Source organism: Leptodactylus fuscus, chromosome 1, assembly GCF_031893055.1.
Source record: "Leptodactylus fuscus isolate aLepFus1 chromosome 1, aLepFus1.hap2, whole genome shotgun sequence".
Classification (NCBI taxonomy): domain Eukaryota; kingdom Metazoa; phylum Chordata; class Amphibia; order Anura; family Leptodactylidae; genus Leptodactylus; species Leptodactylus fuscus.
Genome location: NC_134265.1, coordinates 93,847,811 through 93,860,507, shown reverse-complemented (window position 1 = coordinate 93,860,507; position 12,697 = coordinate 93,847,811). Strand labels below are relative to the sequence as shown.

The window sequence follows — 12,697 nt, the reverse complement described above, 5'->3', positions numbered from 1 at the left end:
TAATAAAAAAAAATTAATGTTCTAAATCACTCCTTTCCCTAGAATACATATAAAAGTAGAAAATGACTGTGAAACACACACATTAGGTATACCCGTGTCTGAAAGTGCCCGGTCTTCTGAATATAGGGTATCTGCAGTGCTCCTGTTCCGTCGGGAAGGGGTTAATAGGAGCACAGCAGATACCCTATATTCAGCCAGGCTGAATTCCAAGTATGGGAAAAAAACAGTCCTTAAGCTCAGGGAAGGGGGAGACAGACAACCAAAACACCCCCTCCCCTTCCCCAGCAACTACTGCACCCAAAAACTCCGACCATTTTAATTTTTGAAATTTTCCAGTAGCTGCTGCATTCCCCGCCCCCCCCCCCCCCCAGGCTTATACTTGAATCAATAAGCTTTCCCAGGTTTTTGTGGTAAAATTAGGGGCTTTGGCTTATATTCGGGTCGGCTTATTCTCTAGTATATACGGTACATTAGAAAAACAAATATATTTTCTCTTTTGGATGAGAGATGTTCCCATTAAAAGCAATAGGATCTGTTCAGATGTCCGTCTGAAACATGTAGTAAGAGGAGCGATTTGCCTCTTATAGAAACTTAAAAGGCAGATGTGACTTCAGTATGTCCACTACTAGTTATGGATTAAAGACTTCAGACTACGGAATTGAACAAAAATTTCTCAGTCTGTAATAAGAGCTGACTTTCACTTTTTTGAAAGATTGCTCTGGATAATTGCATGGCTATAAAAATAAAAAAAAATTAAAAAAAATATTTCTACAGCAGCAATTTTTATTCACACTTTCCTTTTATCTGTAAATGTTTTTCACAACCCCAAATAACCTTTCTGAATTAAGCCTGAAGCATGATCCAGGCCCAATCATAAATTGTTCAATCATTCCTAAATGATATATTTTTTATGAATACTCAATGCAGAGACATTTGGGCTGCAGATTATTGGTTCATCTGCAGCCTTTACTGCATTTTTGTTTTAATTTCTTCAAACAATGCAACCCAAATCACACTGGGGAGTAATATTGTCTATGGTATTCCCATGCCAAGGAATGACAGGCGGTGACATGAGCAAGCCTCTGAATAAGCCACATTAAAGCAAATTGTAAAGTGTTTCTACATATTTTAATTAAGCCTTTATCATTAAATGCAGGCTTCTCAGATTGCAGAAGAAGCTTGCCAGAAAATTGAGCAAATTACTGCAGAAAAGAATGCAATACTCAAAGAAAGAACAGAGACTATAACTACAATGGAAGAGTTGAAGAAACGTCACAGCGAGCTGGAGAAAGAAGTGAGTAAACCATCTGAATGTAAATTCCATGGTTATTTTCATCTTTCCAGTTAACCTGAAACCATATTACTTGTCATAAATTGTGTCATTACAAAATGGAAATACACAGCAGCTGCGGATAAAGGAGAATAATATTTTATTATGTGAATAATGCCTTGTGATTTTAGTGCTATCAGGCTAGTATTCAGCCATTGTAGGCTTACTAGAGTGCATACCAAATACAGTAATAACATTAGAATGCTGTGGGATTAACGGTTACGTAGTAATCCTCTGCATTACCCAGGGATTAAACCAAAGAATAAATCTTCAAGCTTCAGGCATATAAGTACATAAATACAAAAGCAACACATATTCCTGTACAGTCCTCACAAGCAAACAGTAGTACTTCATCTTTTACATATTATGTCATTTCTGATTTTTGACGTGTTGACATGCATTTGTTTTAATAGAATTATATTTCTTCTAGTTGAATTTCCTCAAAGAACAGCATAAATCCGCTGCCGAGCAGACTACCAAGACTACTGCACAACTAAAAGAAGAATGTAAGAAAACGGAATCTCTAAAGAAAGAATTGTAAGTATTTCTACATTATTTGTTTAAATAACCATAACTAGAAATATATGGCGCTGTCCTTCAACTTGGTAGTCTCACTTTAGACATTTCTGACACAGCCACATAATAGGACATAAATGTCTGATTCTGGTCCTCCAACTCTTACTACCACTTTGATGTGGAGAATGAATGGAGAGGTGAACAAGTCCTTCACTTATACGAGGACACAAAAAATCTGACCATTCTTTCCTGTGTATGATTTTAAGAGAATAATCGTAATTGGACCTCATTTATCAAAATAGTTTTAGGCTAGGTTTAACACTATTCTAAATGTCACCTGCTCTCATCTGTCATGGGATAAGAGCAACAGACTTTAACAGTGATAGAGTGACGGATGCAGAAGGATCCCCCTCCGTCTGGCCTCTGTTCTCATTCACTCTAATGTAACATGATTCTTTTTTTCATCTTCTTTGTTTTATTTTTTTTTTCCTGTCAGAAAAGTAAATCAACATGATGGAAGAAAGCTTGACATAATTTTTTTTTTAACATTAAAGTGAATGCAAACAGTGCTCCATCTGCACCAATCATTCTATTGCTGTTAAAGTCCATTGCTCTCATCCTTTGACAAATGAGAGCAATGGATATTAATACCGGCAGTGGAAATTTACCCTTATAGTAAAACTATCTTTGTAGTGACCAATCAAAGTTCTGCTATTGTTTTACCACAACAGCTTAAGAACTGAATGAGGCCCATCATATCCTTTCCTGACATTCGAGGGGTTCTCTTTGTGGAAAGCAGTAGCATTGTATGCAAGTGTGTCCAATATGCTATATGATCCATATATGGATCAGTGATGAATTGTGAAATTGGAGACCTATGTATGTACAGCCTCAGACCTGTATTTCTGGTCCATTTTCAGTTCCAGCAAAAAGCATCATACATGGTCTGGTGCCAAAGTAGCATAACACAGGATCACATTTTTGGGCACCCCTTGTCATTGCTGGTGATCAGGAGACGGATTGTTAGAAGCCTGAGGAAAACAACGTAAATGTTATCCTAGTGGATTCATTTCAGTAGAACAGCTTGCTGACTGTTTTGAAATCTTTTTACCTAAAGCCAGACCAAGTGTTATCTGTGGAAGAGGGGTATAAGGGTGAGACATGTTGCAATTGGCGACTGGATATGATTATAGATAGCCATTTAAACCGTATGATGGCTGGTGAAGTATTTATTGCTTCTAGCAAGATGTTTTAGTTTGCAGAAGTACTTGCGAACAGAAAGTTCACTTAAGTTCCACCATGATGGCTATGACGCTGAGACGGTGTAACGTAAAGTAAAGACACATTTTTGGGGCATTTGGTGCACAGCTATGGGTACTAAGATTGTGTGGTCAATATTCTCTTCTGGAAATATGAACACAGCCATGTACTTAGTCATCAGCTTGCAATTCTGCGCATCATTAAATAATCACAAGCATGAATAGTTCTTCTTTCTACAAGAGGGACAACTTGTTATATGTTACAAACAGCCCTGTGGTGAGTTTACGCAGCATTCACAGAAGAATACACCGTAAGCACAGGTTTTATGACGTCCATGGTTTCCAGACCCAATGGTATTCAGCTTTTACCCGTAGAGTTAACTGACTGGTCTGGTATACAAGACTAATCCCTAGACATTGCCAGAACTGAAGGAGCAAACTGAATTTCAACCTAGAGTAACTGTGTGATATATATGCTGTTCCTAAAAATAAGATGGGCAAAACTTTGTATAGTTGATGGTGTAAACTATTTTCAGCATTTCCTGTAAGGTTAGGTTTACATCTATATCGATGTCAAGAAAAGTCTTGCACGGAGGGCTTTTCTCTGTCGGTTTCAATATAAAAACTTCCCAATGGACACCCGGCAGACCCCATTGAAAGCTATGGGGGATGCAGGTAACTGCTATTTTAGCGGATGGGCTCTCCCTCGTTCAGTTTCGCCATGCCCTGCACAACTGTGACCCTAGCCTAAGGGGTGAGTATGTCATTCTTCAATTATCCTACTCAAACCATAAAAAGAAATGGGGGCTCTGTTTTGCATGACCCACTCTGACAAGCTAGTCTATTGGCCAAACATGTTACATCCTCAGTTCATAAGAATTGAATGGTGGGTTGGCACACTGATAAGGCAGGCCTTGTCTACCTGCAGTTTCTGTTCCAATCAGCGTCTGAAGAATGTTACTTTAGGCTAATTGAGAAGAGCTGACGGATGGAGTTTGCTGCATCTTAGAGTGTGTTAGTGGTCATGCCTTTCCACATTAAATTCATATGGTGGAAAATGTAGAGGAATTTCAGATTGACACTAGCTTCAGATTCCTCTTCATTTCTCTCCCTGCATAGCTTCAGCATTTCACCATTCATCTGGGTAGTCTCTGCAGTCTCTGGGGCTGAATCATCTGTGGAATCCGTGACAATGTCAAGCAAGATGCTTATTGTTTTTCATTGTCATGCTCTGATCTCTGCCTCCCAATGAATGCTGTCAATGCAGCTGCTAACCTGTGTGCCAGCACCCTTAGGCTGGGATAACATGAGGGTTTTTTGAACCGGATTTTGACACCGAGGCCTCCTCAGAATCTGGTCTAAAAAACTAACTGGATGCTACTGGATGCCGGTGCAGTGCATACAGTGCATCGGCATGCAGTCGCGGCATTCCGCTCCAGATTAGGCCCAAATGAATGGGCGTACTCGGGAGTTTTGCGCCATGGATGTCCGCAGCTGAATCAGCTACGGAATCCACCTCAAGGAAGGACAAGTCACTTCTTTTTGTTCCTGCTCATGGAAAAAGGAACCCATTGATTTCCACGGGAGGCGGTTTTTTGAGCTGAATTTTGACGTGGATTCCGCGTCAAAATCCAGACCAAAACTCCCCCGTGTGAACCCAGCCTTAGGCTTATTCACAGGAGTCTCAACTATGAAACTCTGTCCATGTGAGATCCTGCACACACATGGACTTGGTTCTATGACCAAGACTCCTCGGAAGTAATCTGAATAAGGGCTTACTGGTTTTATGCTAATAGAAATGTTTAAAGATGCTTTTTTTATGCATATATAAATTCCCCTCGACAGATGAATGTAACCTGGTTTAATCTGTCTTACATAGCCTAACTTAAAATGATATAGCTCTCACGATTTTGCTCTAGTAGGGGTGTTCCGATTATCGTAGGCCTAGTTTTGCAACGTCACAGATGGTATTTATCGCATCTGTCATAAGTGTGGTGTTCTAGATTGTATAAATCACATGAAGGGTGTACTGCGTGAGCTCCGAACATGACTCTATCCCACAGTTTCCTTGCCTGTCGTGTTTCCATAGTAACTATGCTCTCATTGTCCTTGCAGGGAAGAGCTAAGGCAGGCGGCTGAGCACAAGTCCCAGCAGTTAGTAGCTCTGCAGGAGGAGAACCTCAAACTTACAGAGGAGCTTGGAAGGAGCAAAGAAGAAGTATCAAGTAACCTGAAGGTGGGTAAAAGCCTTTCTATTCCAGCGTGTTTCGATGCCTGAAATGGTGTTTCTCCTTTTACCCAGCTAATTGTTTCCAGGAGGTTACCTGTGTGTATGTATTTGTAACAGAGTCAGTGGAAATGTGCAGCATTAAATTGGTTGAAGGTTACATTTTTAGAGGGAAGTTGTCAGGAGGTGGACGTCTACGGACTTTAGATACTTAAGATATATACATTTTTTTTGTTACCTCTTTTTGTTTCTTTTAAACTCTCAGAATAGTCACCATCTATTTATTTGATGTGATGATGATAGAGAATGGAACACAACGGAGTTTCTCTGGTTGAATAGATATTTTGCAGAGTTTTTTTTTTATTATTATTTCAATAGAAAATTTTGAGATTTCAAAGTATAGCGATTTATCACTATGGAAACAGTCCACTTTCTTCACTTGATTGCTCTGAAATGCTCTGATTTCCTTGTAAAGTGCTTTAGTCACATAACAGAATACCCAACACCTCCAATTATGTTTTATTACACTGTCAGTTCCACAGTTTCACATATTATAGCATTCAGGCATTGCGTTCTCTGTCCTATATTTTTGGAAGACAAAGTTTCTAGCAAGCTTTCTATCGTTTGTTGAGTCTGATAGCGAACTAGTGGCATTTGTTATGTAACCAGATGATGAATGGTTAAAAATTCTGATGGATAATAGGTTGTCTAGAATAAGATGTAATGCATCTCAGATCACACTCTTCCACTGGTTACATACTGGTAATGTATTAAGATTGCTAAGAACAAAGACACATGTGCCATTCTATATGATAAATCTAGTAAGTAGAACAGTCTATTTTTCATAGCTGTACACGGCTTTTTCTCTTCTCTGAAAGAACAGTGAGCCTATGTGTGGGTGTCTGCACTTGGCGCGTAGAGTGGAATTGCTATTTTTGGTTTGTGATAGATTCTACAAAGGTGACAACAGTAATTTACACAGGTCCGTTTGCTTCACAAAACCATTTTCAGGATATCTTTAATAAATGAGTATGTACAGACTGTTTTAGATTTTAGCTTCAATATAAAAATGACATGTTATTTAACAATAAATTCTATATATTTAGTCAAGTTTAGGTGTACAAACACACAAACCTATATCTCTACTGCCCATTATATAACAAATAAATGTAAAACTCCCATTCTTATCAGATGAAAGGCAGCTCTCTGTGAAAAGGTTAGCCACACAGCTGGTGGGGTTTGCTAATGACTTTTCTATTGGTTTTGTTGACCTACCTACTTTTAACCCTTTTCCAACACAGCCATTTTTTTTATTTTGTTTTATTTTTACTCCCTGCCTTCTAAAAGCCATAGCTTTTTTTTTTTTTTAATCTTTCCTTACACAGAGCTATATGAGTGCTTATTTTTTGTGGAGCAAGTTGTACTTCATAATGGTACCATTTAATATTGCATATGATGTTCTGGGAAGCTGGAAAAAAATTCAGAATGAGGTGGAATTGGAGAACAAAATGCATTTGCACCATTTTCTTATGATTTTTGTTTTTATGGTGTTCACTATGCAGCCAAAATGACTTTACCTATATTTTGTGATTTCTCATGATTACAGCAATACTGTATATTTAGTTATTTTTAAAACCTTATGAAAAAAATCTAAAACACTAAATACATTTCTGAGTTCCCATATTTTCATTTTTTTTTCTATTTCTGCATATAGAGCTGAGTACAGTTTAATTTTTTTTTTCGTGGGGCCAGTTGTACTTTTTATTCAAATCATTTTGGAGAATGGCTGATGTTTTCATCTCTTTTTCTTCAAAAATTTTTAGGAGACAAAATGGCAAAAAATGGTGGTTTAGCCATTTCGAATTTTTATAGAGTCGTCTTGTGGTAGAATTTGTTTTATTCACAAACTAAGGCTTGCATCTTTATTTTCTGTGAGATTACAATTGATAAGTTCTAGAGATGAGAGAGTACTATTCGAAACGGTGGTTTTGCATAGCACACTCCCATAGGAATGAATGGGAGTGGCTGGCGCGCAGAGTGTTAAGTGGCAGGATGCTGGCCCCGGCTGCGTCGGCTGCGCCCATTCATTCCTATGGGAGCGCATAGTTTTGAATAGTACTCGCTCATCTCTAATAAGTTCCCTTTTGGGGGGATAAAGACAATAAATTACAACAGCCAGAACAAGAAAACATGGGACTTGTAGCATATGTGAAATCTTTCATACTATCTTTGGCCTTTACCTTACAATTCAACTCCGTCCATCCAATATAAATAATATTTTCAATTGTTGTTTGCAATCAAAATTGCCATACCATACATACAAACATTAAATGTTAAAGAGGACCTTCCACGTCCTCGGGCACATGCGGTGTAATAGACTGCTAGGAAGCCGACAGTGTGCTGAATTCAGCGCACTATTGGCTTTCCCGTTATGTGCCTCTGGTGCAGAGCTACCTGTGCTGTTACCGTAGCTCTTTCGTGTCAGAAGGGTGTTTCTGACAGTCTGTCAGGAACGCCCCTCCTGGCAGTAGAATCCATAGCGCTATAGTGTCAGAGGGGGTGTTCCTTGCCGCCCAGTGATGATGCTGAGCGGTGAGGAACATCCCGCATTCCCAGTCTATGGATGAGTACTGTCAGGAGGAAGGGGGCACTTAAGAGCTATGGTAACGGCACAGATTTCAGGATGTGCGCTGAATTCAGGACATGAATATCAAAATCCAGCCACAAGCACTTTGATTGCGCTTTGAGCAGAGGAAGGGGGAACTGTGTAAAATTAGACAATGATTAATTACACAATTAAAATTATACAACCTTTTTATGTTTTGTTCTTCAAATATTTTTATGTTTTTAGTTTTGGCTTTTTTTTGAACACCGGGGATGCTTAACTAACTTATGTATCATACATTTATCACATATCCTTTGTTCACACTGGTGTATTACTTCTTAATGTTTTTTTTTGTTTTGTTTTGTTTTTTAATTGTAATCCTGCTATTGTACCTGATTATAGAGTCAGGTAACCTGCCCTCAGACAAAAATATTCCAGTTCTAATTTATCTTACACTTTGTTTAAAATTCTTTTTCAGCTTGAAGAGGAGAGATCCGTTTTAAATAATCAGCTGCTAGAGATGAAAAAAAGGTACTTTCAGTGTTCCCTGTATTCTAGTTATGTCAGACTATCTTGTATAGCTTGCCTGAATAATATTGTGACAGAATGAGGGTGCATATTCATATCTTGGGGTGGGTGGAAACTATCTCACTGGCAGATGTTAACCACTTAGCTGATCTGTTTTCTTCTATGATATATTGTATTAGTCTTCTGACATTCTTTTAGCCTTTTTTTGGCAAAATCAATCAATTGTTCTTGTCACTCTGGATAACCACAAATATGTTTTTTGGCATTGTTTTGTAGAATGCAGGGAAGTATTACATTGATAAACACAAAAACAGAAAATGTGCATTTTCCAGTGGGTCCAGGATATTTTTCTAAATTTTTAGAAACTTTTTTTTTATTTTATTGCTTTTTGATTCTCATAGTGTCAATGCTTAGTAGTCACTAAGAGAACCTAAAGAAGAGATCCTTAAGGACTCATGAATAGTGAGGGAGAAGGAGTATAGATCATAGTAACCAAAGTGAAAGATCTGTCGAAAAGATCATGACTATGTAGATAGTTTGTTTGTATTTAAAAAAAATAAACAAACATATAAAAAATACAGAGGTTTTCAGCTGTGAACAGTCACTGCCAGTTAGAAGGGTTCCTTAATAATAAGCTGATACAGAAGTAAACGTAAAGTCAAATTACCTTGTACTGCTCTCCTAGGTACATCTTTTCTGATAACCAGGACAACAGAACACCCTTGCTCCATTCATTGATAGAGCCTATATTCTGCCAAAGCTGCAAGTGGCTTTTATTTGCTAGTGATCCATTGGCAATAAATATTAAAGGGATTTTTCAGGGTTGTAAAATTTAAGTCATATCTTTTGGATAGTTTATCAATATCAGATCAGCGGGAGTATGAAAACTGGCACCCCCATGATCATCATTTTGATGAACTGGCAGTGTTCGGACAAGTGCTGTGACATATTCACTGCTTATTCAACACCTTTCATTATATAATGGCTTATGCAACTCAGCATAATTTATTTCAATGTGACTAAGCTGCAAACGGGCCATTTGATCAATGAATGTGTGTGTCCTTGTAAGTGTTGTTTTTTTTTTTAATATTGTTTTTGATGTGGGTTGCCAGTGGGATTCACATTCCTGCACTTTAAAGAGGTTTTCGAGCCGTATATTAGGTTTTCATACTGAGGATCCATCCACGGGATACGTAATCAGTAAGGGATCTGTAGGATCCAACACCCAGATCACATTAAAGATAAGGCTACATTCATGTATGCGTCAGAGTCTCCATTTGGAAACTCCTTCGAAACGTGCAGCAAAAATCATTAATGGAAGTGCTGCAAAGTTTCGGTTTGAAAAAACGGACACCCAACAGATTCCATTCTAAATAATGAGGTCCACTGGGCTCCTTATGAATCTGCTTTAGTACAGGTCCACCTATCCATTGTTCTGCTTCTCCGACAGACCAGAATAACGGCTAAGCTAACACTAGTGTGAACCTAACATAAGCTGTTGAAACAGTCCCATCCACTCCATAGTGATGCTATTACAATTATTAATACAAGTATTACTTGTATAGGAGCGATGCCGCACACACTTCACGTCCAATAGTAGCTTCCAGCACCTTTAGTTTGCTGCAACAATTGATCTCCATATTGACTGACTTTCTGAATTAATTCCTCATGGTTTTCTAGATCTCTGTTTGCTTTCATTCATTCTACTTACTCCAACTGGATAAAAATAAGTCCATGGTCTTGTGATGAACACAACAAAACAAGCTGTTTTTCCAGGCAAAAAATATCAGCAGAGCCTTGGTAGCATATCAGGCACCAAAATTAACTGCATTGATTGCTCAGGAACATTGGGGGGCTAGTGAAAAAATTCCAACTGTGCTGGAATAGAGTGGAGCAGTGACTATTAACTTTGACTATTAGATGCCAAGAACTAGATTTTGTGGAGATGGTTACAGGCCCTCATTAAATGAGGCTAAGATGTCTCTGCCCCCCCCCCCCCTCTTCCTCAATACTGCTCCTCTCTTGTCCGTGGGCTCTATTTAGTCTTGTAGCTCAGCCTTATTTAAGTGAATGAGACCAACATACAGTACTGGATATAGCCCATAGACAAAAGTGGCACTGGGGAGACTCGTAAATCCATTTTGCCAATCTTGTAAAACTCCTTTAAATATTTGTTATGGGGAAAGCTAATATATTCCAATTTGTCTGGGATTTATGTTAATACCCAACTTCTATTAAAGGTGTTTTTCAGCTTTTAAAATTGAGGCCTTTCCTATTGATAGTTTTTCAATGAGTCAGTTGGGATTTCAATGGACTACCTTAATGGGGTTCTCCAGGCAAAATAAAAAAATATTTTTTTTTAAAAGTATGTTAGTGCTATTAATGGGTTAAAAAGCGCACCCAAATACCTTTTAGCAGTGTTTTGAGCGATATCTGGGTTTCTCTGGGATCTCGTGGAATCCTCTGTTTTTGTTTACATGACGTAGCTTCCTGCTATGTAACTTCCTGCCTAGCTTCCACACTACGTCCATCTCTCGCCCCCCCCCCCCCGCCTTCCTTTCTCACTCCCTATCCTGTTCACTACTATCTCTTCCCAACTAACTAACTCAGCCCCCACCCCATCATACTTACCTGTCTTCCTCTTTAGACTTCACTTCTGGGCGGCTCCTACTTTTCTTTCTGCTCTCCTGGCTGCACAGTAGAGGTGACGCCTCTGATGGTGCTCGCACAATCTGTACTGTGTATGTGTCAGACCAATTCCAGACTGCACAAGTGCTAGCAGAGTGAAAGAAGGAGGAGGAGCCATTGCCACAGAGGAAGACTCGTAAGTATGATTGGGGTGGAGGCGGGGACTTGTACTGGTGATGTTTTATTTTGGACACGAGGAAACAAAACATCACCGGATTATCAGAAAGTGTACATGGAGCGGTCACACGACTGCCCTAAGGATATGGGTAATTTAATTTATAGTTTTTAAAAAAAAAAAAAATTTAAACAAAGTAAATTAGAATGTATTTTATCCCAAACAACCTCTTTAATGCCTTGTGCTGCAATACCCAACACAGTGCTATTCAACAGCTGCTCTTATACAGCCACTTTTCATTGCAATAAATGGCAGAAATGGAAACCTCTTCAGTAATCCCACTACTGCAGGAAAATTCCTTTATTGCTTATATTCTTTGTTATGGGAATCTAGTTTGGGCCATTTTCTCACTGTAGTCTAAAAGAGTTGAGTGAAAGTTAATGAGCTTTGTGTATGATGGATTACTATATAGTTTGGTGCACGATCATTTTTCTTTTGAGGCGAGGGTGGTTGGTTATTTTATGCTACAATTAACATGTTAACCATAGTTTGCATAGACAATAAGTTTTTTGAAAACCTTGATCCTCATTCTAACCATATTTTCTCTGCGGTAGGTATGGAACTTAAAGGGAGTCTGTCATTTCCCCCAGGCATAGTAAACTTTCTACAAAGCATCATAGAGCTGATAACACTAATAGCCATCATACGTTTGTTAATAAGTACATATAGGGACAAATAGCTTTGTCTTATGCAAAACAAGATGTTGGAGCACTCAGGACGTGCCTTTTGCTCCCAGATGACCAATTTTGCAGCTCTGACTCCTCCCCTCTTGCGCCTGGGCTACTCTGTGCTCTGAAATCGGGCATCCCTCACAGCGAGATCAACTCCAACTGCACAGAGCGACACAGGCATGAGAAGGAAGGATATGAGCTGCAGGAGGTGCCACTCTGTGCAAATGGGGCATTAACTCCCAGCTAGCTTGATTTCCATATGACATAGAAGCTGTTTTTCTCAATAGTATTCTGTGCTGTATAAGGCGAAGGCCCCACGGGCCGTAATCGCAGCGCTAAAGCGCTGCGGAAAGAACTGCAGCGTGAACGCACTGCGGTTCTTTCCGCAGCGCTTTCAACAGAAAGTTTGCAGAGTTTTCCTCCACGGACTTTCTGTTTTTTTCCGCAAAATGGGCATGGGATTCACATGAAACCCATCCCCTTTGCTTGCACTGTAAAACGCTGTGATTTTTCCCGCAGCGTCTCCGCTGCAGGCAAATCGCGGTGTTTACGTCCCGTGGGGCCCCGGCCTAATACTCTGCAAGCAGTTTCTTATGCCTGGAGAGGTGGTAGGTTCCCTTTAACATTTCAAAATCTTTTTACAATTCATAAATTTGGGGATGGACATTTAAGTGGCAGAAATAGAAAAGAGAGATTTG

At 39.2% G+C, this 12,697-nt stretch overlaps 1 protein-coding gene across 7 annotated transcripts in view; it reads left to right on the top strand.

Moving 5' to 3' along the window:
• CLIP1 (CAP-Gly domain containing linker protein 1) overlaps positions 1–12,697 on the top strand; it is a 95,135-nt gene that overhangs the window by 64,876 nt on the left and 17,562 nt on the right. For all 7 annotated transcript variants that reach the window (XM_075273045.1, XM_075273008.1, XM_075273026.1 and 4 more), the window contains 4 exons: positions 1,157–1,294; positions 1,761–1,867; positions 5,221–5,341; positions 8,416–8,468. In XM_075273045.1, coding sequence (XP_075129146.1) covers positions 1,157–1,294; positions 1,761–1,867; positions 5,221–5,341; positions 8,416–8,468 — 419 coding nt within the window. The remainder of the gene's footprint in view (positions 1–1,156; positions 1,295–1,760; positions 1,868–5,220; positions 5,342–8,415; positions 8,469–12,697) is intronic.